This window comes from Elephantulus edwardii, unplaced genomic scaffold, assembly GCF_000299155.1.
Source record: "Elephantulus edwardii isolate Elephantulus edwardi_28Jun2011 unplaced genomic scaffold, EleEdw1.0 scaffold00044, whole genome shotgun sequence".
NCBI lineage: Eukaryota > Metazoa > Chordata > Mammalia > Macroscelidea > Macroscelididae > Elephantulus > Elephantulus edwardii.
Genome location: NW_006399794.1, coordinates 14,724,406 through 14,750,611, shown reverse-complemented (window position 1 = coordinate 14,750,611; position 26,206 = coordinate 14,724,406). Strand labels below are relative to the sequence as shown.

Sequence of the window (26,206 nt, the reverse complement as noted above, 5' to 3'; positions counted from 1 at the left end):
GTTGTGTGTCATTGAGTCGGAACTGACCTGTAGCTCACTCTCCAGTGGGTATTCACAGGCAGTTAATCGCATGGGAGGAGAGCATCTGGTGGATTCAGAGTGCATGCCTGCAGGATTGTAGCACAGCTTCTTAGCACTAGAAGAAGCTCTTAGCATCAGAGCTCCATAACAGTAAAAGATAGTATATTATTACTTACTGTGTAAAAAATACTCACTTTTATGACTTTGGAGATGACCAGGATGCGGTAGAAGAGCTATCCAGCTGAGTAGGAAGACTTTTCCAATTCTGTTGTTCAGAATTCTACTTTTGTTTACTAATGGATGATTAGGAGTATGATATAAGGAAATAAATTCCTGGTATACTACCATGCGTGCCCAGTTTGAATGACATTTTCTGTGTTTTAGGGAACCCTAGCTGTGGTGCTGGAGAAGAGTATTGAGAATACCATGGACTGCTAGGAAAACAAACAGATTCGTCCTGGAAAGGGTTAAACCGGGTGGCTCTTTGGAGGCAAGGATTCTGAGGCTCCGTCTAACATACTTTGGACATGTGAGAGAGACCTGTCCTTGGATAAGGACATGATGCTTGGGAGGGTGAGGGACAGCACAGGAGGGGAAGGCCCTCTATGAGGTGGATTGATTCAGTGACTGGGATAATCGGGATGGGTGTGTCAGAGACCGTGCGATTGACACAGGACAGAGCAGAGTTTAGGGCTGTTGTACATAGGGTCACTATGAGTCGCAAGCAACTCGATGGCACATAACAACAACACATCCCTTCTGTCACATGTAGTGTTGTTAATGTTGAAATCTCTGTTTCATAAATTGTTACTTTTGTTGTCGTGTGCCACTGAGTTGCCTGCAACTCATAGTGATCCTATGTATAACAGCTCTGAAGCCTGTCCTGTACTGAGCCAGTCTCACTGTCTCTGACACACTTAACCCACTTTGCCCCAGTTACTGTATCAATCCATCTCATCCGGAGTCTTCCTCTCCTGTGCTGTCCCTCAGCCTTTCCAAGCATGATGTCCCTCTCCAAGGACTGGTCTTGTGGGCATGTGCCCAGAGTATGTGAGATGGAGCTTCGAAATCTTAGCCTCGAAGGAGGCTTGGTTTCACCTTCTCCAAGACAGATCTATATATGTTTTCTTGGCAGTCCATGGTATGTTCAAAACTCTTCTCCAGCACCACAACTCAAAGACATCAATTCTTTTTCTGTCATCCTTAGTCACTGTCGAGCTCTCTAATTGCAAAGACGGTGGCCTGGATCAGGCACAGCTTAGTGTCTAGATTAACATTGTTACTTCTCAGTACTCTGGAGACTAATTTATAAATTAGTCCTACCTTAGAAACAACCAGACTGATCTATTATGTCATGGTTAGCAAGTTGTACCTCAAAGGTAAGGAATAATTAGTTCATTATTTATTTGGTTTTAGAAGTTAATATACTTTGGGAGTGGAGAAGGATTAAGGAAAATAAACCTGAGATTAGGGAAAATAATAATGATAGCTAATAGTTCCCTGTCATACTGTATATGTACTGTGCTAAAGTATTTTTGAAAGTGCTTAGAAAGGAGCTCTGGTGGCTTGGTGGCAAGAAGCTGTGCTGTAATCCCGAAGACATGTGGTTTGAGGCCACCAGTTGTTCCACTGGAGAAGGATGAACAGTTTCCTCCCGTGCAATTAACTGCCTCTTAAAACCCGCCCGCTATGGTTTTTTCCAACTCTGTGGTGCACAACAACAACAAAGCATTTTATAGGCAGTATTTTGTTTAATCCTCCCAACTCTGTTCATTATCCGCTACTCTTTTCTCTTTGTAACTCAACTTTCTACCAGTATACAACTTATTGACAACAATTAAAATAATAAATTTTCCAAAGCTCCAATTAGTAATCCTAATCATGCAATTTTTTTCAATCCCCATAAACTCAAACTCAAGAAGCTTTAAGCAATAAATCCTTTTCCTCCTTTTCTCCTACATGTGGTAATCTTTGGTAAACCTATGGTAAACTTTGATCTCTATATTTGTTCCCATTCCAAAGAAGGGTGACCCAACAGAGTGGGGAAATTATCAAACAATATCACATTGATATCACATGCAAGCAAGATTCGGCCAAGGATGATCCAAAAACAAGTGGAACAGCACAAGAACAGAGAACTGCCTGAAGTGCAGGCTGGCTTTAGCAGGGGTCATGGTACTAGGGATGTTGTAGTTAATGTTTGATGGATCTTGGCTGAAAGCAGGGAGTACCAGAGGAATGCCTATCTATGTTTCATTGATTATGTAAAGGCATTTGACTGTGTGGATCATAACAAACTGTGGCTGACTCTGAGAAGAATGGGAATCCCAGAACACTTGATCATGCTAATGCAAAACCTATACTTGAAAACAAAACAAAACAAAACAAAACCCAAAACTCTATAGTTGGACCAGGAGTCAGTCGTCAGAACAGAGCAAGGAAACACTGCATGGTTCAAAATTGGGAAGGGTATACGCCGGGGATGTGTCCTATCTCCATATCTTTTCAACCTATAGCACAACAGATTATCTGGGAGGCTGGGCTGTGTGAGGGAAAGTGTGGCATCAGGATTGGTGGAAGATTCATCAACAATCTGTGCTATGAAGATGACACAACCCTGCTTGCTAAAACTGAGGAGGACCTGAAGCACTTGCTTCAGAAGGACAAGGACTGCAGCCTTCAATATGGATTGAGGCTCAATATCAAGAAGACATAAATTCTCACCATTGGGCCAATTGGCAGCATCAGTATGGATGGTGAAAAGATTGATATTTTTAACAGCTTTAGGTTGCTTGGCTTCCCAGGAAATTAAAAGATATATTGCCATGGGAAAGTCTGCTGTTAGGGACCTCTCCAAAGTACTAAAGAGCAATGGTGTCACTCTGGAGACTAAGATGCACCTGATACAGGCCATGGTCTTTGCAATCACTTGCTATGTTTCAGAGAGTTAGACTGACTAGGAATGATAGAAGGAGAATTGATGCCTTTGAGCAATGGTGCTGGAAAAGAGTATTACTATACCATGGACTGCTAAGAAAACAAACAGGTTCATCCGGGAGGAGGTTAAACCAGGCTGCTCCTTGGAGGCAAAGATTCTGAGGCTTTGTCTGATATACTTTGGACATATTGCGAGGAGGGACCAGTTCTTAGAGAAGGACATGATGCTTGGGAGGGTGGAGGGACAGCGCAGGAGAGGAAAACCCTCTATGAGGTGGATTGATTCAATGACTGGGGTATTGGAGGTAGGTGTGTTGGAAAAAATTAGATTGGCACAGGATAGAGCAGGGTTTAGGGCTGTTGTACATAGGGTCACTATGAGTCACAGGCAATTCGATGGCACATAACAACAACTGTGCATTTACTTTTTATCTTTTTATATAAGTGAGGTCATATAGTATTTGTCCTTTTATGTCACTCTGCATTATATCTTCCAGTTCTGTCTATATTGTAGCGTATAAGAAGATTTTCTATTTCTTGGTGTCAGAATAGTAGTCAATAGTACCATATATTGTTTCCCCATTCATTCACCTGATGAACATTAAGGTTTTTCACTTTTGTTGGCATGAAAAGTGCTACAATGAACACCGCTATCCAAATCTGTGAATTTCTACTTTTAAGACTTTTGGAGATATATATCTATCCCCAAAAACAAATCCACTTTGAAGGAAGTGCAGTCAGGGTGCTCCTTAGAGGCAAGCATGGTGGAACTTCTCTCCTGCTTTGAGCATGTTGTCAGGAGGGGCCAGTCCTTGGAAAAGGGTCTCATTCTGGGAAAGGTGGAGCATCAGAGAAAGAGAGACCCCTAACAAGAAGGACTGACAGGGTGATTCTAACATTGAGGTTATAACATCCTCAGACATGGTGCAGATGGCACAGGAAAGGACAGGCACAGTATAGATCTGTTGTTCATAGGTTGCAATGGACTTGACATGTAACACAATAACAACCACATGGTAGTTCTATTTTTTAGTCTTTTTAGGATCACCTTTTAAATAATTTATGTTTATATTTGCATTTATTTTGGAAAAGAAGTAATCATAAAAATAATAATAGCTATTTAATATTCAAGGAGTACATAGTGTGTAAAGTAAAAAGTGAAAGCTTTCCCTTTCCTTCTTCCCTTCTCTTCAATGCCTCTCCTTACAGATAATTGCTACTAATTTGAGTATGCCCAATAGTGAGTTCCTGTCTGATTAGGTGAGTACATTTCCATTTCCACCAGACTGTAAGATCTCTTTACTTTTTACTTATTATTATAACTGAAGATTTTAATTGTGTGATTTTATAGAAGGTACTCAAATATTTGTTTAAGAAGTTATTTGTAATTAAATGCTATTTAGAAAAATAAGACACCATTTAAAATAGTATGTATAATCTTTCAGTAACATCCTTGTGTATGTCTCTTTATCCTTTGTGAGTATCTGTAAGATACATTCCTCAGAGTGGACTTACAAAGCCAACACATACACATTTAAGAAAAAAAATCATTTTTATTGAAAATTATCATTTGAAATGTACTGCATTATTTCTGATTGTTAAGGTATACAAGTATACTGAATTTAAACCTAGGTGAATATCTAACTTCCAAATTTAAGCTCTCTAAAGGTATATATAGCAATGGGGGGAAAAGTGAAATTTTCATAGCATTTTCTAAGCAGTGAAAGAGTGTATAGAGATAGACATTGTCTCAGCCCTTATAAGATCTTTGCAGAAATCCATCTTTTCCACAGTTTTGATAGCTTCCTTGAAAGCAGGAGATGCATGTCTTGCACTTAGGATTAGTTTAAGTAATTAGGGGCAGAACATTTCCTGTGCCCACTATTTTCAGAACATTTCTAGTGCCTCGCCAGAGACTAGCTGAAGTATAGTATCTTATTTCACAAACTACTACTTAGAATAGATACCAAAGAAGAGGTGTAAGATTCAGTGCCTTGAAGATCTTTCAGTGTGGCTGATTATTACAAGAGTGAAAGAAGATCCATGGTCTGGAGTGTCATATTTATTTAAAATCCAGGGTTGTTGAAAAACTCTGAAACATTCAATTTTTAAGGGATCCTTTTGAATCTTCTGATAATTTTATCTGGGGTTGAAGTTATATTTTGAGATAGTTTCACACTTGAAAATGCTTTTTCTATCTTTGTTGTTGTAAGTTAAGAGCAAGCAGTCTTGTGGGGACTGATTGAAGAATATAATGGTTTCTGAATAAAGCTGCATTCTTTCCATGCAGCTGGTCTGTCTGTCTGTCTTTTTTTTTTCTTGTCAAGTAATTATGCATATATTGAACTTTTTGACAATGTATCTAAAAGAAAAGGTTTTTCCTGAGTAAAGAATCAGCTTATGTTGGGTAATAGGAAAAAAATATATAACCTTATGATAGTGTATGCTAGTAAACTCCCTTTCATAAAAATATCCTCTGTGGTGTATTTTAAACTAATTAATAAGGGAACTACTAAAATGCTTCTTACCTAGAAAATAAATGGCTGTTCATCAATTTAGTACTAGCCATGACTTCATTGTATGCACCTTCCTCAATGACAGATATCCTTCTCCTTAACCAGTGATCATGCATTTACTTCTAGGATAAAAACAAATAGATTTTCCATTTTCATCAGTTTTTCAAAAGTGTAAGAAAGTATTAGCAGATAGGAAGATGTTAAAATTTTAAATGACATTGTCAGTGAAATATATTTTTAATACAGTATAGTGTCTTTTGCCACTGAGGCAGATCTTGTCTTGATATATTAGTTCAGATGTATTGAAATCAAGTCTTTAACCTTCTCAACCTTCTCTATGTTATGCATTAGTACTTTTTTTAACAAAGAGAAAGCAAGGGAAACAACTTCACTATTTTATTTTTTGTAACTTAATGGTTGTTGTTGTTATGTGCTGTCCTATGTACAACAGCCCTAAGCCCTGCTCTGTCCCTTGCCAATCTTACTGTCTCCAACACGCCTATCCCCATTACGCCAGTGACGGAATCAATCCATCTTGCAAGGGTCTTCTCTTGCGCTGTCTCCCCACCCTCCCAAGCATGATGTCCCTCTCCAAGAACTGATCCCTCCTTGCAACATGTCCAAAGTATGTAGATAAAGCTTCAGAATCCTTGCCTCCAAGGAGCGAGCAGCCTGGCTTCACCCTCTCTAGAATGACCTTGTTTGTTCTCCTAACAGTCCATGGTATATTCAATACTCTTCTCCAGCACCACAGTTCAAAGGCATCAGCTCTCCTTCTATCATCCCTAGTTATTGTCTGGCTCTCTGATGCATTGCAAATAGTGGCACTGGGAGCAGCTTGAGACATTAGGAATCACAGAAGCCAGAAAGATTGACATATAGGCCATAACATCAAAGGCGGGATAGGGGAGATTGTTGTTGAATGGTGTAGGTGGGAGTAGATTTAAATGCTAGTGGATCAGGGCAAGGGATGGCTCAAAACACACCTGGCAAGTCTGGGGACAACACAGAATCTACTGGGTTTTTTTCTACTACTGGGAAATATCTTTAATCTGCTTTTCTCTGTAAAATGCTTGTCTGTCAGGTAATGTTCTATATCTGAACAATCTAATTAAGACAGACTAGGAAGAAGGATTGGTCATCCACTTCCAAAATAGCAGACCTTTGAAAACTCTATGTACAACTTAATGGTAACATTGATAAATCTTAATGGAAAGTAACTTTCCTTGAATTTACCTTTGAAATGCAAACTAAATTGAGGATTTCTTCTTCAATTTTTTGGGGGACATTTTCTTGTGGTTTGTGTGAAAGTTTACTAATTTCCCATTCAGCAGTTTATGTACATTTTGTTTCAAGACATTAACTGCAGTCCTTTCACTGTAACACTTTTCTTCCTCCCTGGTCTCCTAATTTCTATTTGGCCCACTTTCTTGACCTATCCCACTTTCACTTTCTGAACTCTGTTTATAATCAAATGTACAAGGGTTTCCTTTTTTGGGGGGGTTGTCTTAATATGAGTATTTTTGAAAAATGAGAGGATGTAGTAATCAGCTGTCATTATAAATTTTTTGTTAAATTGATGTAACCACTACTTTATAATGGTTATGGTTTAAAAAAAGAGCACTAGATTCTTGATAACTGTTCTTCATATTAGGAACCACTCATGACAAACTTCAATTCCATATTCTTTATCATTAAATAATCTCCTGTCAAGTAACTCATTTTTATGATGTTATTTCTTGTGGTTTTTAGCAGGAACTGAAAAGGAGCCCTGTTGGCTTGGTGGCTAAAGCTGCCAGCCATAAGATTGCCATTTCCAAGGAAGAAAGATGTGGCAGTCTACTTCTGTATAGATAACAACCTTGGAAGCCCTATGGGCCAAATCTGCTCTGCCCTGTAGGACAGAAATTGGTTCTGGGATTTATGAACTAACTGAAAGGCAAAGAAGTTGAAACAGATCAGTTGACCAGCAAATACAGCTAGTGAAAAAAAATTCTGTTTAAATGGCATTTGATCAGTCTGAGAGGCAATATTCCCCAACCTCTGTGGTGCTGGACAATAGGGGAAAAGAAACAATTAAATGCTAAAGAAATTTCTGAATATTATTGTGATGTGATCACATTGCTTTCTTTAAAGTATTTTGAGCTCTCAAAATTAAGCATGTTGTTGTTGTTTATGTGCTGTTGAGTCGCTTGCGACTCATAGTGACCCTATGTACAACATCCCTAAACTTGGCTCTGTCCTGTGCCAATCGCACTGTCTCTGATACACCCATCCCGATTACCCCGGTCACATAATCAATCCACCTCATAGAGGGCCTTCCTCTCCTGTGCTGTCCCTCCACCCTCCCAAGCATGATGTCCTTCTCCAAGGACAATTTTCTCAGGGGTTATATTAATTTCTGTCAAATTGGTCCTTTCTTATAATTTTGAATTTTTTCCACATTTCTCTCACTCTATCCAGGACCTCCTAGTGTGATCACTTCCAGAGCGATCAGTAATGGTAGCTGGACACTGCTGGTTTATTCTTATTTTTATATGACCATTTCTATGACTCACTTTGTTGCCAGGCTTCTGCTAAGTAAATATCTTTTTCAAGAAAAACAAAACTATATTGTATAATTTGGAATTTTGCCTTTCAGTACTCTAGTTTTCTTGCTTTAAATGTGTGTCCTTTTTGTGTGTAGGAGGAACAGAGTAAAGTGATAATACCTTGTGTGTTAATTAATTGTTCCAAGTGTAAAGTGTATAGGTAGTATACACTCTGATGCCAAATGGCAAAGCCACATGAGGTGGACTGGAATTACAGCAACTGTGTTACCGCCTTCAGTGAGGCTGAGTTCTTTCTACAGGGAGGAAGAATGACTGTCAGTCCCTCAGGAGCTGTTTAAATGGTTTAAATACAGAACACCAGTACTGTTTACTAATACCTTATTTCAGATATCGCAAAAGTGCACAGGCATGCTTTTTAAATACTCAGACTCATTGTAACCTTACACTGTTGGAGACCTTGACAGCTTGATTCCTGTGTTTACATGTGTCACATGACTGGCTTCTTAAAATTCTATGTTTGAATATATAAAGTAAATGTCTGGAAATTTAAAATTAATTGAAGCATGCTGTTAAAGCTCACTTTTCCTTTTCTATGCCAATCTTTTGACTTTTTAATTACAGAGTTTAGAATTTATTTAGAAGTAATAGTATCTATATTTTATATAGGAGTTTTTGTGGTGTTAAGGGTTTATTGTTAAAAATGGCTTTCCTACCCATTGACTTTGACTTTGCCATGTAGATGGGCAGAAGTATGCAAATAGGTGTTAGCTTATCTACAAGGGGATTTGCTAGTCTCACAACTAAATTGAGTAGATTGAGTGGCAGATTTTGACAATGTTGCCACCAGCAAAGAAGAAGTAGAGAATGTAGCACGCCCTTCCAGGCCAGAGATTTTGGTCAGCCAGACCTGCAGGAGAGCAGCTGCAGCTGCAGCAGAAAACCATAGATCTGACATGCGAAAGAGCTGACCTTGGCACTGCTACCCACAGAACCAGAGCTAGGAGCCTTGGCCCAAGTTCAGAGGATTTGGGGGGTTAGGGCGGTAGGTGGAAATCCATAATTGGTAGGACTGAGAGCTTTGTAATACTTGCCTATAAGCCATGAGGCTAAAGGCTGAGGTGCCTGTGAGCATATTTCAGAAGCTTTTCTGACTGTATCTGCTACCAACCTGAATTACAGCCTTTTGGCCTCCCTAATATGATTCTGTGTGGTCTGTGACCTATCACAATGGATTTTGGATTTTATTTTATCCAACATAGAGTTCAGTGGTGATTTTTGGAAGAAAGGATACTTCAACTAAGCCTGGCCAAATCTTAGCAAAGTAGAAGCAAGTTAAGTTTTTAGAAATGATAAACCAAAAATATATTTATTTCTACCTCTTACATGTTTTGAATTATTATTGTAATAATTAAAGTTGGTAATTTTCAGTGTATTTATGATTGTTAATATTTTCCCTTGCCTTATTAATAGATGTATTTTTATACAATAAAATACATCCATATTAAGTGTATAGGTCAGTAACATTTAGTAATTATACATCATTGAATAATAGTTACCACAATTAAGATTTAGAACATTTTTTTTTATTTTTTTAAAAAAAGAAAAAATTCTTTCATTGTTTTACAATCCCTCTCCCCCACGTCCACTCCACTGTGCAGCCTTCATTCTGGACTCCTGTCATGACAAAAATACCTAATAATTTTCCCTTCTAAACAGTTTCCTCCCTCATCTGTTTCAATGCAGTATACATTCTTGAACCGATCTTTCTCAGTCTCCTCCCACCCCAGTGTCAGTCTAGTTTTGCAACAGTAGCACCATGCAGTATTTGTCCTTTTGTGACTGAGATACTTCACTCAGCATAATGTCCTCCAGGGTCACCCATTTTCAATAATATTGCATGAGTTCCTTGTTTTTCAATGCAGCATAGTATTCCATTGTGTGAATATACCACAGCTTCTCTATCCATTCGTTTGTTGATGAGCACTTAGGTTGTTTTCAACTCCTTGCTATTGTGAACAAAGCCACAGTAAACATGGGTGTACATATATCTGCCTGGGTGGCAGTTATGGTCTCTTTGGGGTATATTTTCAGTAGTGGAATTGCTGGGTCAAATGTTATCTCTATTTGCAACTTTTTGAGAAAGCGCGGTACCGCCTTCCACAGTGGGTGCAACATTTTACACTCCCACCAACAGTGAATAAGGGTTCCAGTTTCTCCACAACTTCGCCAGCATTTGTTGCTTGCTGTTCTATTAAATTTTGCTATTCTTACTGGGGTGAGATGATATCTCATAATTGTTTTGATTTGCATCTCTCTAAGAGCTAGGGATTTTGAACATTTTTCATGTGCTTGTTGGCCATTAAGATTTAGAACATTTGCCTCCCTGTAAAAGCTTTCTATGCCCTTTGATACCCCACCTTAAGACATTAGTTTTAACTTTAAAACAACTACTGATCTCCTTTTCTAGAATTTCATAAAGATGAGATCATTCAATTGGTATTTTTGTGTTTTCATTTGGTGTCATTTGTACTAGTCATTCAGGGAGCCACACACAAGTCAAAACAAACAACCACAATTCTCTAACATAGTCCTTTCTTGTTCCATAAGCACCAGTGACCTATACCAGGAGCACAGCTGCTATCTCCAAGCCAGACGGGGGGATGAGACAGGGAAGTTAACAAAACTCCTAAACTGTCTTGTGGAGATTCAGCTACTTTTTCTTGAATAAGTTTTTCCTGATGCTGTATACCTTTGACTGTTTTCGATAAATTGATTGTGATACTTTTTGCCATTTTATTCACTCTTTATGTTTGGGGAGACAACCCTTTAAAGTTCCTTAGTATACCAGTTTTACTTATTCCATTCCATACATTTGAAAGAAAAATCTGGGCCAAGAAGACTTCTTTTTTGTTCTTGAAAATGACCAGTGATCTGTTTTGTACCTCCCTGGTTTCCCAGCTTGGATGTAGACTGGGAGCTAGGTGCTTTTGTGTGAATGAATTTATATGTTTTAATTTTTATAACTGTTCTTGTGGATAATTTCTGTCTTTACCAGCAGTGAAAAGATAGGGACAGAAAGCAAATACATACGTACATACACAAACCCCCAAAACAGAACACCAAACCAGTTGCTGTCAGATTGATTCTGACCCAATGTGACCTTGTTTGTGTAAAATAGAGCTGAAAATCATAGTTTTCAAAACTGACCTTTCAGAAACAGATTGTCAGGTGGTCCTTCTGAGATTCCTGAGTAGGTGTTCCTTCTGAGGTCCCTTAGTAGGTTTGAACTGCTAGCATTTTGATTAATATTTTGCCTGACATGTGGATCCAGTAAAAAGGAAGCACCTTTGCTTAACTGTTTGTGCAACAGGACACCCCCCCATTCAATAGCCCTCCCAACTGATATTAACACAGCATATGACTTTCCAAGGAAATCCTCCTCACCTCTTTTCTGCTTTTGTTGTTATACAGTGTGCGTGAAATAGTTTTAGATTTCTGATACATACCAATTCCATCCTTCCTCTGGAAAGTTTCTTTTTAGTTAATGCACTCTTAATGACTTGTTTGCTACTTTAGTCAATTCCAAATTTAATAATTTTGTATTTTTGCCTATTTTTACTTAGAAAGTAGTTTCCTCTCAGATTTACAGTCATTCTCTTTATATCTGTGGTTGCATGTATGAGTTTTTTTGGTCTTTATTTCCCCTTAGCCAGTTAAGATTGCCTGTGTTAGGACTATTTATTTACATGCAGACTTCCTTATTGTCTTTTTGCTTCACCAGCAGCCTGTTTTCTGCTAGCGTGACTTGTTTGTGTGATTCCTTATTTCCTACTGTCTCCTTTACTTCTTCAAACTCTGGACAGGAACACTTCCTTTGCCAGCTCATGTCCTTGTTTTTATTATTGCAAGTGCGGAACTTGGCATTTATACTTAGGAAGGGCACTTGAAGAAATGCACTCCCCTTTTCTTGCTCCATTGATACTTAGAGCTTCATGCCTCATCTTCCTCCAGTTTAATTATCTTGTTTCCTCTTTTGACATACATTCCCCTAATTTCATGTTTCTAGTTTTACTGCATTTATGTCTGTCTTTTTTTTTTTTTTTTTCTTTTAAGTCGTTTTTGAGGGAAGGGAGAGAGAGATCCTGACTTTTCGATGACATTTAAGACTAGATGTAATTAAAATGTATTTCTTCAGTTAATGCTTTGAATATTTCGTCAACATACTAAAGCTGGATTAAATTTCATTGAAAACGATGAAATACAGTGTTCTCACTTACTTTACAAATGGCATTTTTTGGGTTTCTCATGTAAACAACATATGTGCTACGTATTTTTTTTTATTTCACAATCTCCCACATTTTTAAATTTTATATTATGATTTGAGTTAAAATGCACACAGCAAATTTGGTATTCCATTCAACTATTGATACATATTTTGTTTTATGGCATTGATTACAATCCTTATGTCATATCATTACTCTTACCACTGTTTTCCTAGAGTTCTTGTTTCCATTCAATCCTCAATCTTAGAGCTTCTATCATTTGACTTTTATCCTGGGAAAGTACTGCCCTTGTGATTCTGTATAGTTGAGTATTCTAAATGCCCAGTACCTCTGTGGTGGTGATGTTTGCTTACAGATCTGTCTGCTGTTTGGCTGAAAGTTATACCATGTGTAATTGTTCTTTAGTATTGCACAGTGTTCTTATGTGAATGCCCCATAGTTTAATCATTTGTCCATTAATGGACAATTAGATGCTTCTATCGTTTTACTACTGTAAATAATGTTGCAGTAAGCATACTGTTGCTGTTAGGTGCCATCTAGTTGACTTCAGCTCATAGCAACCCTATTATGAACAGACCAAAATCTTGTTCTCCTTTGCCAGCATCATGATCTCTACCATATTCAAGCCTATTATTATAGTCACTGTGTTTGTTGTGGATCTTCCTCTCATTTCCTGACCCCCTCTGCCTTTTCCAGCTTGTTGCCTTTTTCTAAGGACTGATGCCTCCTGATAATATACTTAAAGTATGTGAGACATGAAGTTTCACTATCCTTGTTTTTAAGGAGCACCCTGATTGCACTTGTTCCAAGGCAGATTTATTTGTTCTCTTAGCAGTCCATGAGGCACTCAGTAATCTTTACCAGCATCAGAATTCAAAGGCATAAATTCTTCTTCAGTCTTCCTTATTTATTATCTGACTTTGAGATATATTGGAAGCAATTGAGAATACCATGGCTTGAATCAGGTGCACATTAACCTTTAAACTGGCTTTACTTTCAGCACTTTAGAGAGGTCCTTGACAATAGATTTACGAAATACAATAAGTATGCGTGTACATATACGTATAAGTTTGTGTTACTGCTTTACTTTCTATAAGATATAAAACCAACAGTGGGATTGCTAGATCATACCCAGTTGTAGGATTGCTGAATCAAATGACGTTTTAATTTTTAACTTTTTAAGGAACTGCCACACTGCATTCCATGTTTTGATACTATTTTACATTATTATCACTAGCAGTGAAAGTTCTAATCTGACCACGACTGCTGACAACATTTGTTGCTGAGATGAGATGACAATCTCATTGTTGTTTTGATTTGCACCTCTCTAAAAGCTAATGATTTTGAGCATTTTTTTCCATGTGTTTATTGACTATTTGAATTTCTTAATAAGTAAGGATCTTTTCATGTCCTCTGCCCGTTTTGCAATTGGATTGTTTGTCTTGTTGAAGTGTTGGCTAATACTGAATGGATACAAAACTTCATTGCTGTCGAATTGAAAATAGCTCATAGTTGATCCACCAGTGGGTTTTGGAAGCTGTAAATTGCACAGTAGAAGATTACTCATCTTTCTCCCACAGAGCAACTTAGAGATTCTAACTGCAACTCCTTCCTACTAGGCCACCAAACTCCCTCCAGTGCTATAAGTTGTCGAGTCAGAAACAACTCATGACTGACCATAAGTGGGTTTCAGAGGCTGTAAATTACACAGAAGATTGTCTGTCTTTCTCCTGAGCAACAGTTGGTAAATTTGAACCACTTGCCTTTCTTTTGGCAGTGCATCTCGTTATCCAATAGGCCAAGGTATCTGGTTTCTATTGTATTGTCTGGTTTCTATTCAATAGAGGAAGGCCTTCAATTCCTCTCCAATGAGTAATGTTGCCTGTTGATTTAGTAAACATACATTTGAGTTTTTTGGAGGATTCCTCTTATATTCTTATTTTGCAAAGTATTTTTATCAGGAAATTATATTGAATTTTGTCACTTAGCTTTTCTATATCAATGAGATGATCATATGGTTATTTTCTTTTGCTTTATTGAGATGGTAGATTTCACTGATTGTTTTCCTAATGTTAAACCATCCTTGCATACCTGGTGTGAATTCCTTGATCATGCTATATGATTTTCTTAAAATATGATATTGGATGCATATGGTTTGGATTTTGTTGATAATGTCCCTAACCATGTTCATGAGGGAAGAATATTGATTTATAATTTTCTTTTTTAAATGGTATCTTTGCCAGGCTTTGGTTTCAAGATTATACTTGTTTGATAGAATGGATTAAAGAATATTCCATCACTTTCTGTATTCTGACAAAATTTGTGCAGAATCGATTCAGTTCTTATCTGAATGTTAGTGTTCACTGGTTAAGCTGTCTAGGCCAGGACTTGTTTTGGGGAGTGTGTTTATTAAAAATTCCGTTTCTTCTTTTGTAATAAGTCTATTCAGATTTTTTAGTTCTGTGTTAGGTAGACAGTGAGTTTCTAAAAATTTTTCAATTTCCTCTAAGTTTTCAAATTTGTTGGAATATAGCTCTGTTTTGATGTTGCCTATTTAATTTCTTACCTGTTCTTTGCATCTTCACCTTTCTTCCCTTTTTCAGATTTTTCTGGTCATTGGTCAATTTTAAATAACCCTTTTAAAGAATAAGCTTTTTAGTTATTACTATTTTTTTTCTGTATTTCATTTTATTTTTACCCCTTATCATTTCATTTCTTCTGGAGACTATAGGTTTTGCTTGTTACTTTTCTGAGTGTTGGAGATGTTGAGTGAAGGTGTTAATTTTTAATGGCTCTTTATAATGTGTGTGTTTATTGCTTTTAATTGACCTCTGATCACTGCTTTTGCAGTATCTCAAAGACTTTAGTGTTTTCATCTTATTTGTTTCAAGAATTGTTTTATTTCATCTATAACCAAATAGTGTTTAAGGTTTTTTTGGTTTTTGTTTTTTTTTTTTTTTAGTTTCGATGTACCTGGTTTATTGTTTGTTTTGGTTTTTTAACCTGGGTTTTCCTGTTGTTGATTTCTGATTTCATTTTTATGGTGTCTTTTAGTTTCCATGTACTTGCTTTTTTTTATTTTTTAAATCGGGATTTCGATGATTTTTCATTTTATAGCACTGTGATCTGAGAAGGTGCTTTGCAGTATTTCTGTGCTTTTGACTTTATTGAGGTTTGCTTTTTGATCTGTTCTGGAGAATGTTCTGTGTGAACTGGAGAAGAATATCTATTTTGCTGTTTTTGGATTGAGTGTTTTATGTATGTTTGTGAAATCAAGTGGGTTGGTTAATTGTGCAATTTATTACTTAAGTGTCTTTATTGAGCTTTCTATTCATTCTGTCCTTCATGAGGAGTGTTGTATTGAAGTCTTCTGTCTTGGAGAAAGGGCAACAAGGATGAGGATGACAAAGCTTGGTCTCACATACTTTGGGCGTGTTCTTAGAAGGAGCCAGTCCTTGGAAAAAGGAAATCATTCCTGGGAAGGTGGAGGGCCAGAGGAAAAGAAGACGACCCTCAATAAAATGGATTGACACAGTGACTGTACCAGTGGGCTCAGGTATATCAGAAATGATGAGGATGGCTCATGGTAGGACAAGGTTCAGATCAGGTGTTCATAGGGTCAAAATGGGTCATAGTTGACTCTGTGGCACCCAGTAATAACAGTTGCTACTGTGGAATTATCTACTTCTGTATGCAAATCATGAAAGGTGTGATTTATTATCTTGGGTGTCTCTGTTCTTGGGTGTATAGATACTACTTAGTATGTCTTCTTGTCATTTGACTCTCTGTAGTTGCCATTCCTTGTGTCTTTTGTTGTGCTTTGCCTTGGAATGTATTTCATCGGAAATTAATATTATCATTCTTGCTTTTGTTTTGATTGCTAATTGCTTAGTATAATTTTTTAGTTTCTGTCTGAACTCTTGTAATCTAGTATTTTAGTGTCTCTTGTACTTCTGGGACTTTTAATTTTTTTAAAAAAAATTATTCTACTCCTCTTTTTCTCTTGCCTACCACATTTTAACCCATTCACCTTCATTGTGGTATAGTTATGATCACCTTTCTGTCATTTTGCTGTGCTCTTTTTTGTGTTGTTACTTGTTTCTTTATTCTATCTACTTTTTGTATCAAGTTCATTTTCTTTAGGACTTTTCTCATAATTTCCTTCACTGATGTTGTTTTAATGTATACTGATTTTGATCATTTTCCTCTTTCTGTATTTTGATGAGAAGCTTTGTTAATTGTCTTGAAGGTTACTTTTCAAATTACTGTTTTATTTCCAAATTGTAAACCGTTCACTTTATCTTGAAACCACCTTGACTTCCTCTCTATTTTGTAGTTCCTCTCCCATTTTATATTGTAGGTGTCCTTATGTATGGACTAATAGCTTTGGTTCCCTGTTTTTATCAATTATCTTTGTTTTCTGGTGTCTTAGTTGAAAAGGATCTGGTCTGCTACCTGCCTAGACCACCACTATCTTACCCAGAAGTTCCAATCCATGGATTCTTGATCATGGTTTATGCCTTTAATATACATGTGTGATCTAAAGTAATATTTTCAATATGTTGAAGGAGGATGAGTGAGGCTAAAATTCATGTCTGGAAATACCAGGAGTCACATGTGAACTCATTTATGGTTCATTATAATGAAAGCTAACAGATTGAAATCACCCAACAGAACAGCTCCAGTTGTCTTCTAATGGTGTTATACAGATAATACTTCTCCCACAGTGATGTGATAATGGGTAGGACCACTGCCATCCAGGAAACGCTGCTTCACATTGGTGTCCATAATTTTTATTGAGCTCAATCACATAGATATGGTTGACTGCCAATGTAGCTGACCTTTATCTCCAGTTCCTCTAGAAGCTAAACTAGGACCATGTGACCCAAGCTTCTCTTAAATTACATTGCTAGTTCAGACAATCTGGTGTGGTCCTAGACCTTCAAGTAAGCAAACATACTTATCAGTACATTTCCGAAGCTTATAAATTATTTCCAGCAGTGAAGAACAAAGACTAAACTTCTTTTTGGGCAAAGTTCATCATATATCATACACTTCATGTACCTTTCTTGGTTTCTAAAGCTCATAATCAAAATATTTGTGTTAACTGACAGTTTCTGTGAGCAACGTCACGAAACCAAACAGTTCCACGTGGATATAGATTGTGACCTTGGTTCTGCCTGACTCAGGAGTTAAACTATTTAATCAAACTTACAGAAAGTCTGAACCCTTGCTGTGTGTTACAGGGTCTTAAAGAGCTTAGGATCATCCAACGTGCCTCAACAGAAAGGCCTGAAATCAGTCATTGGAAACCCTACAGAACACATTCTGTTCTAACGCATGGAGTTACCATGAGGTGGAATTGATTAGAGAAAGGCCTGACAATCTGCTCCTTTTAAAATTAGCCATTGAAAACTTTATCGAGACAAGAAAGGCATTATACAAATAAGGGGATGTTCGGCACCTTTTCCCTAAAGAAATGGAAAAGCAGGAAAGAATGGAAAGAGTAATAGAAATCAAAATTAAAGGAAGGAAGTGGGGGAAAATATGATAATGTTGTGACTATTGTATTCGGTGTTATTTTAAAATGTCTATGATTGATTGATTGATTGAAAAATTAATTTTCTGTATAAACTTTTACTCAAATAGCACTAAAAAGCAAACAAAACTCTGGAGCATAGTTCTGCTCCTGCCACATTGGGATGCCTTGAGTCAGAACTGGCTTGTTGGAATTGGGCTAACTAGTTAAAAGAAAAATACCACAGCAATAATATACCAAATTTATCTCAGCCTCTAAACCCCAGGTATGTAATCCAGGTATAACTTAGTAACATTGTAGACTGTAACACAGTTATGAGTGAGTACCACAGTAAAGCAGTTCACATGAGTTTTTTGCTTTCAGGGAGCTCTGGCAGCCTAGTGTGCATAAGGAATTGTGCTGACAACCCAAAGACAGGCAATTTGAATTTACCAGCTAACTGCTTCATGGGAGAAAGATGAGCAGTCTTCTCTCGTGAGATTTACAACCTCTAAAAACTTACTGGATGATCAGCTATGAGTTACTTTTGACTTGATGGCACATACCAAGGCATTATGATTATCATAAGAGTCCGGAATGAGGCTTGCAGAATGGAGTATACTCGGGGTGGGGTTGGGGGTAGGGGAGTGTGGGGAGGATGTATACCAATGAAGGAGTTTTTCTTTTGCTTTTCAAGGAGAAGAGCAGTCTGAGGGTGGGGTAGGCGGGGAGAAAAGTGTAACAGTGAATTAATGGAAATCCAAAATCTCTGTAGATGTTCATTGAAATTAATTAAAAAAGAAGGTTATATTTATGTAGGATTTAGTCTGTTATTTGGACAGAAGCAAATAGGGAATAGCTTAAAATATTGTGATAATTATCAAAATATGGAAAACTTCACTAATAGACATGCTTGATAGAGTTGCACAGACTTTCAGTTTGTTAAAAAATCAAACTGAACCAAGGTGATGGCAGTGGTGGAAAAACCGTAAGGAGCTGCAGGAACAGCAAGCCTCATAGAAATGGGCCACTGTGGCCCTCTACAGTCTCCTGTTTATTGCTAATTGAACAATTAAACAGTCAATTACTGGTTTTCAGTATAGACCAAGGGTCAACATCAAGAGATCAAAGATTCCCAAAGAAGAATGGGTGGGTCCTGCGGCTCCCATAGCTCCATGAGGCTCCTGTGGGCAGACCCTAGGGATACCCTCACCTGGGATGGACAGCAGGCACCGGACAGAGGCTGGTGCTGCAGAGCCTCCACACTTCCTCAGAATAGACTTGTTCCAGGAAGATTTGTTGGAACCAAGATGGTGGTGGCAGGAGACACAGCATGGTGAGCAGGAGGCCCAGTGGGCCGCACTGAAGCAGGCAATGCAATTAAATGTGCCCAAACAGCCAAGCAGTTGGCTGCTGGTCATCAGTGTGGACTGGAGTTCAACATCAGGCGGAAGGGAATTCTCAGAGGAACTTGGGTGAGTCCCGCTTCCACCTTTTACCCATGGGTCCCCTAGCCTAGAGGACCCCAGCACAGGAGGTGGGCGGGGGGCAGGCGATGGTGAGAGCAGCAGTGGTGGCGCCATGGAGCCCCCAGAGGTGAAGGTCTTAAAGGAACGCATCTCGCTGTCATTGAAGATTTCCTTGGACAGGTCAGAGAAGAAGATCATCAACACAATGGATTGATAAGGGTCTCTGAGTTGTCTGTGACTTTATGACACTTAACAACAGCAACATATCTGAGATGGCAGATGTCCTCAATACACTACATCTTTTGATCTCTTGACAACTGCTGCCAAGAACTGTTTAGACCTAGGGAGTATCTGTCCACCAATCTCAACTCCCCTTCTCCATTTATAAAGGGGGAGGGCAGTGATGCCTACTTCAAATTGCAGTTCACTTGGTGAAGGGGAGTGGGGTAATGGGGGCACCAGAACTGGGGGTGCTATCCCTGGCCATGGTCTTAAGTGAGGCACAGGGCCCAGACCTGCAGGGCGAGGGGGGACTTCGGTAAAGGGATGTGCCTCCCAGGCCCTAGAGTGTGTCACCTGGCCCTCAGGGTGTGCCGTTCAGTCCCTGAGGTGAGCTGTTGGGCACTTGGGGTGTATTGTCCAGCCCCTGAGGAGAGCCATTGAGCCCTTGGGATGAGCTGTTGGGCCCTCGGGGTGAACCATTTGGCCCTCAGGGTGTGCCGTCCAACCCCTGGGAAGAGCCTTCAGGTAGATGGGGAAAACTGCCTAGGTTATACAGAGAATTTTATCTAGGCCACATTCCTGCACCTTCTCCCCCAGTACACCTGTAATACCTCCAAAGCCCTTCTATTTTTAACTCACAAATTTGCTCTCTCTAGGTTTGCTCCCTTTCCTATAGGTAACCTTAACACTGAGTTATACTCAAGACCTTAACCCTGAACTCCAGAGACAAAAGGGAAATATAGCTTCCAGCTAAGGAAACAAAGGAACATGTAGTCTCAGGGTTCAGTCAGCCATCCCCACTGCACCCACCTTGGCAAATACTTTGCAGGCCAGAGGGCAGTAAATGTCAGGAAAATATCTTCTAACAGAACAAGAAGGCAAGCAGCTTCAACTCAGAACCACTAGTAAGGTGTTGAAGTAGGTTACTCTCCCCCTCTTCCCCATTCACATCAACACCCCTGTTCAGCATGAAGAAGCCAGAGAGTCTGTTCCCCATTCCCAAATGAGAAACCCGCAAGTGAATAAGACAATTTCTTAGTTTTTTGGTTTTTTTTAAAATTAACCACCATAGGACCATGCTCACTATTATCCTGTCTCTTCTGGTCCCCTCTCATTTCCTTTGCCTACTCCCCCTGCCCACCAGATTGTGCAACCCTGCAATTTCATCCCTGCCCATCCTCACCTCTCTGCTCCCAACACTCAGTCCCTTGTATCCCCATACATGTTTTTCACAATAGATAGAAAAAAAAAATCAAACTTTATCATCAAAGCCTTTATAAAGTAAAGCACAATAAAAGAAAGTATGTCTGTAAACCTACTTCCTTCTTCTATGAATTTTTCTGTTCTAGACATATGGTATATCTGAGTTCTTTCACTTAGTGTGATTTCAAGGTTTATCCATGTTGTAGCATGTATTGCTAATTTATTTTATGGTTGACTAATATTCCTTTGTATGTTTGTATCATAGCTTGTTAACCATTCACAAGTTGATGGACATTTAGGTTGTTTTCACTTTCTGGCTATCATGAAAAATACCACTACGGACACTCATTTACAAATTTTTGTGTGAACATGTTTTAAATTCTCGTGGTCATACACCTAGAAGTAGAACTATTGAGAATCTTAACACTAGGACTGTTTCACCTTTTGAAGAACTCCCAAAATATTTTCCAAAGTAGCTATACCATTTTATATTCTCATCATCAGTGTATGAAAGTTTTAAATTCTCCACACCTTAGCACAGTTGGGTGTGGTGTTTTTTTTTTCTTTTTCATTATCTACTGCAATTGAGTCAATTTCAATTCAAGCACCCCTTCCTTGAGTTTCTGAAACTAAATTTTTACAGGAAAAAACTTCCCTCTTTCTCCCACATAATGACTAATGGATTCGAACTGCTAGCCTTTTAGTTATCAGCTTCAGAGTTACTCATTAAACCATCAAGGCTCCCTTTTTTAAAATATAGCATTCACTAATATTTTACTAAGAATTTTTTTTAGAAGTTGACATTAAATACCAACAAATGTCTTCATTTTACATAGAGACTAATAGAATTGATTTTTAACTCAGTTCTCAAGATGCTAAATTATAATTAATATTTTTAATATCCAGTAATTTATCAATATAAATTAATTTTGAATAGTTATCCTCCTGACTTACTTTATTTGGGATAGGAAATTGTGTGGAAGACATGTAACTGTTTAAGAAAATGACAGATACTAAGGACAGTATTTTAAATTAGCTGGAATACATGTTCAAAGTAAAGAATTCTTTTTACTTCTTGAAGACTTCAGTTATCTTTAGGTTAGTTATATCTAAGTGTGACAAGTAAAAAACAAATAACTTGAATATTTGTTTTTATGTTTTATAAAATGCTAAATGCACTCCTCCTCCAAAAAATGTGTTTGTCTTAATTTTCAGTAATATCTTTTTTCTGAGTATTCAATTCAATCTTTGAAAAGAGTAGGAAGAAAAATCTAGTGATCTAACTCTGAAATTACCCAGTGAACACTCTTTTAAGTCACAGAAGAATATTGTGTGATAAAGTCCTGAAAATACTGGCATCTCCCAGAATGAAAGATCAACCACAGACTCAAACATACCAATGATCATGAAGACAGCGTAAGACTAGACCATTATTTTATTTTCTTGTATATAGGGTAGCCATGAATTAGAACTGACTTATCAGCAACTAATGATACTATTATAAGTACATTATACACTTTAATTAAACTTTTGCAATATTCTTATGAGGTGTGTACCATTGTTGTCCTCATTTTCCTAATAAGGGACTACAGGGTAATGTTAAAGTTCAAGGTAAAATTGGACTTTAAACTTGTTGTTGTTGTTGTTAAAACGTGCCGTCAGTCGCAGGGGACTCATAGCGACCCTATGAAGGAGAGTCCTGAATGCTTGGGTCCTCTCTCCAGGTTCATAGGTATCTGGAGGCAAGCTATTATGGAAGTGGATGCCACTCCTCCTTCCAAGCTTGTTTTAATTGGGGAGCTCCACTCCACTCTCTGTTCACACTGAGTAACCAGCCATTAACGCATTTGATACATCAGTGTCACAGTGTTCAGCCTCACAGCAACCACAAGTTAGAGGAATGTGTGAACAAAAACAATGAAAGACTGCCCAAGGGCCTTTCAGGGTCTTAGCCACCTGGCACACCCAAATGCTGGCAAAGTCCATCTGCCAGACCCCCAGTTCATCTGGCATGTCCGCTCTGCCAACCCCCACATGGGGTCTTCCTAATAAGGAACTATAGGGTAATGTTACAGTGCAAGGTAAAATTGGACTTTAAACTTAAATAGTTTAATTCCAGAGTCCAAGTTATAAACACAAGTATGAGTAAACTACCGTCTCTTACTTTACACAGCTTGCCAGGTGTTACTTAAAGATGTGTTGATAAACTTGCATAAAATTATTGTCATTATTGTTTTGGTAATGAGCAAATTTTTTGTGTGTTTTAGGACATTCAGTCAGAAGAAGGCTGCTATTGAAAGAGAATATGCACAGGTAAGCTCGGACATGGAGGTCCTTCTACTGGCTGCACCTGTTTTCCTTGGTTTAACGATAGTCATGGTTGTTAAAAGCATTTTTATTCCCACATTCTCCTTTTCTTCTCTGGTTCTCTCTCTGTGTCACTGATACCCTTTTGCTTCATTTGAATCTTCTACACAGAAGGTTGTGAAATCAGTATTTACCGTATTTGTAGTGCATTTACACATTTATTTATTCATTCTCCTTTCTGTGTTCCATTGCCAGCAGTTTTGTGAAAGGTTAGTTCTTATTTCCCTCAGCCACATATTTATTTCTCCTTAGGATTCTGTTGCTTGAGGATGGTATGCAGTGACTATTAGTATTTGTAGGGGTGGTATTTATAGAGAAATTCAAGCATTTCCTCCTTTTATTTTAATTAGAAATGGGAAAAAATTGTTGATACATCATTTTGTGGATATACAAGAATTAAAAATATTCTTCCTTGTTCAGGGAACCCTGGCAAGAAATGAGTTAAGCATTGGGTTGCTAACTGAAAGTCAGTAGATGAGGCTCACCAGCTGCTCTGTGGGGAAAGGTGTGATAATCTGCTCCTCTGAAGATTTACAGCCTTGGGACGAAGTCCTCCCCTGCCTTTAGAGTCACTATGAGATGAAACTGACTCAACAGCAATGAGATTGGGTGTTTTTTTGTTTTTGTCTATCTTGTCCAGAAACAATTTAATATCATTTAGAAATTGTTGCCCTTGTAAAATGATTAACTTTCTGTATTGAATAGTGTTATAAAATTATTTTTTTCCCCAAATTGTAAAAGTAGTGTTGGTAGCAAAATTTTTCTAGTGCCAGAAAGCCTAAAAAGAAAAACAAACTTAACACTTATTAAATTTTCTGCCTATTTGTAGCCACAAATTGCTGCTGCAGCTCTTCTTATAATTTAAGAGGTTTGAGCCTAACTTTCTGTTTTGTGCGTTTACTTGTCAGATTTTGGATATAGTTTTATTCTCATTTTATTATAGGTGGGTAGATTTCTGACTTCATTTTATTTGATAGTCTTAAGATAATTTGCTGTTCCTTGAAAGAAAGCTAGATAGTACTCATTTATTCATTAGCTGACTGAATAGTTATTGAGTGCTGTGGCATCAGGATTCGAGGAAGACTCATCAACAGCCTGCATTCAGCAGTTGACACAACCTTGCTTGCAGGAAGTGAGGAGGACTTGAGATGCTTGCTACAGAGGATCAAGGACTACAGCCTTCATTACGGATTACATCTCAACATCAAGAAAACAGAAATCCTCACCCTTGAGCCAATAGGTAACGTCATGATAGATGGAGAAAAGATTTAAATTGTAAAGACTTCATCTTACTTGAGTATACAATCAACACACATCCTGGGTACCAGCAGCCAGGAGATCTGGCGACATATATTATTGGGTAAATCTGCTATCAGAAAACTCTCTAAAGTCCTAGAAAGCAATAATGTTGATCTGAAGACTAAAGTACACCTGATTCAAGTCACAGTCTTTCCAGTCACCTGCTGTGCATCTGAGAGCTGGACAGTGAATAAGGGTGAATCAATGCCTTAGAGTTGTGGTGTTGGAAAAGAGTGTTCAATATCCCACTGGCTGCCAAAAGAACAAACAAATATGTCTTGGATAAAGTAAAACAGAGTGCTTCTTGGAGGCAAGGATGGTGAAGCTTCATCTCATACATTTTTGGCATGTTGGTAGGAGAGGCCATTCCTTAGAAAGGACACATCATACTTGGAAAAGTGGAGGGTCAGCAAAAGAGAGGAAGACTTAATAAGACACAGTGATTGCAGCAATGGACTCAGGTGTGTCAGAGGTGATGAGGATGGTGCAGGACAGGACAGGGTTCCTAGCTGTTGTTCACTGAGAGTCGTACTTAATGGCACTTAACAACAATATTATTTATGTATCAGGTATGCTTTATTTAATGAATTGACTCAGTTCTGATGTTTGTGCTAAACTTTCTTTGTTATGCACCACTATAGGAAGATACTGAATGAGTCCCTTCTGAGACATAAACTTTCTAACTCTCGCCGAGTAACTGTAGGAGTTAGAAATATGAGATGCTGTGGCCCACCAAGGAGAGTTGATAGCTTACTAGTAATGTAAATAAGGTACATGTTACCCTAATGAGGTGAGACCACGCAAATAGGATGAACCTAACATGGGGGTTGGCTGCTTTTACCATCATATTAGACTAAGATGAGCTATCCCAGAGGGAGTGGGATCTCACTACCTAATATTAAGAAAGAAGAACCAGATCAAAACTGAGAACCTCCTCACTCTAGGAGACAAAGAGCTGTGACATCAGATAGCTCGAGATGACTAGAAATAGTGCATGAAAAATGGTGGCAGCAGAGGCTGCAGAACTGGGTTAGATATAAAACAGACCTGTGGGCTTCCTGGCTCAAGGAGTGAGAAAGTATCTTTAGGCTTGGAGTTGGGGAGCCCTCCAGGCACTTGGAGAGAATTACTGATCCGTGGAACTGGAGCTGAGTTGGGTGCTTCTGGACACTTAAATCAGCAAAGCTAAAGTGCTTTGTAGCACATGCCCAAGCTGGACAGGAACCAAACTTGACATTTTACTAGGCACTTGTAAGTATTTTACATGTATTTTGTGGTTTAATCCTCTCAATAAGGCTGTGATGTAGGGACAGTTCCCCCACACACTAGTTTATTTACAAAATTTTAATACAAATTCAAACAAAGTCTTTCAATTTTCCTCACACCCCCCCCCCATCAAATTGTACAACCCAATGATTAATCCCCTTTTCCCCCTGTACATCGACATCCCTCTGCTTCCAGCCTCTCCCACCTCTCCTGGATCCTTATACTCATTCTACAACAACGGTCTTCTATAATATTTATCCTTTTGGAACTGAGTTTGTTCACTCAGCATAATGCTCTCCAGTTGTAGGGACAATTTTTATGCCCTCTACAGCTATACAGAATCTCATCTGACATCTTGGTCTTTTCTTCCTCCTCTGCCTTTGTAATGACTTTTTGCATTCTTCATGGATGATACTCTTTTTTCATTTTATTTTATTAATTTTAATGAACATTTACAGAGATTTTGGATTTCCATTCATTCATTGTTGCAGTTTTCTCCCTGACCATCCCTCTCCCCCCACCCCCACCCCCGTTCGCTCCTCTCCTTGAAAAG

General features: G+C 38.3%; 1 protein-coding gene across 3 annotated transcripts in view; it reads left to right on the top strand.

The window, feature by feature from the left end:
* FCHSD2 (FCH and double SH3 domains 2) overlaps positions 1–26,206 on the top strand; it is a 246,081-nt gene that overhangs the window by 20,963 nt on the left and 198,912 nt on the right. For all 3 annotated transcript variants that reach the window (XM_006885556.1, XM_006885557.1, XM_006885555.1), the window contains exon 3: positions 22,989–23,034. In XM_006885556.1, coding sequence (XP_006885618.1) covers positions 22,989–23,034 — 46 coding nt within the window. The remainder of the gene's footprint in view (positions 1–22,988; positions 23,035–26,206) is intronic.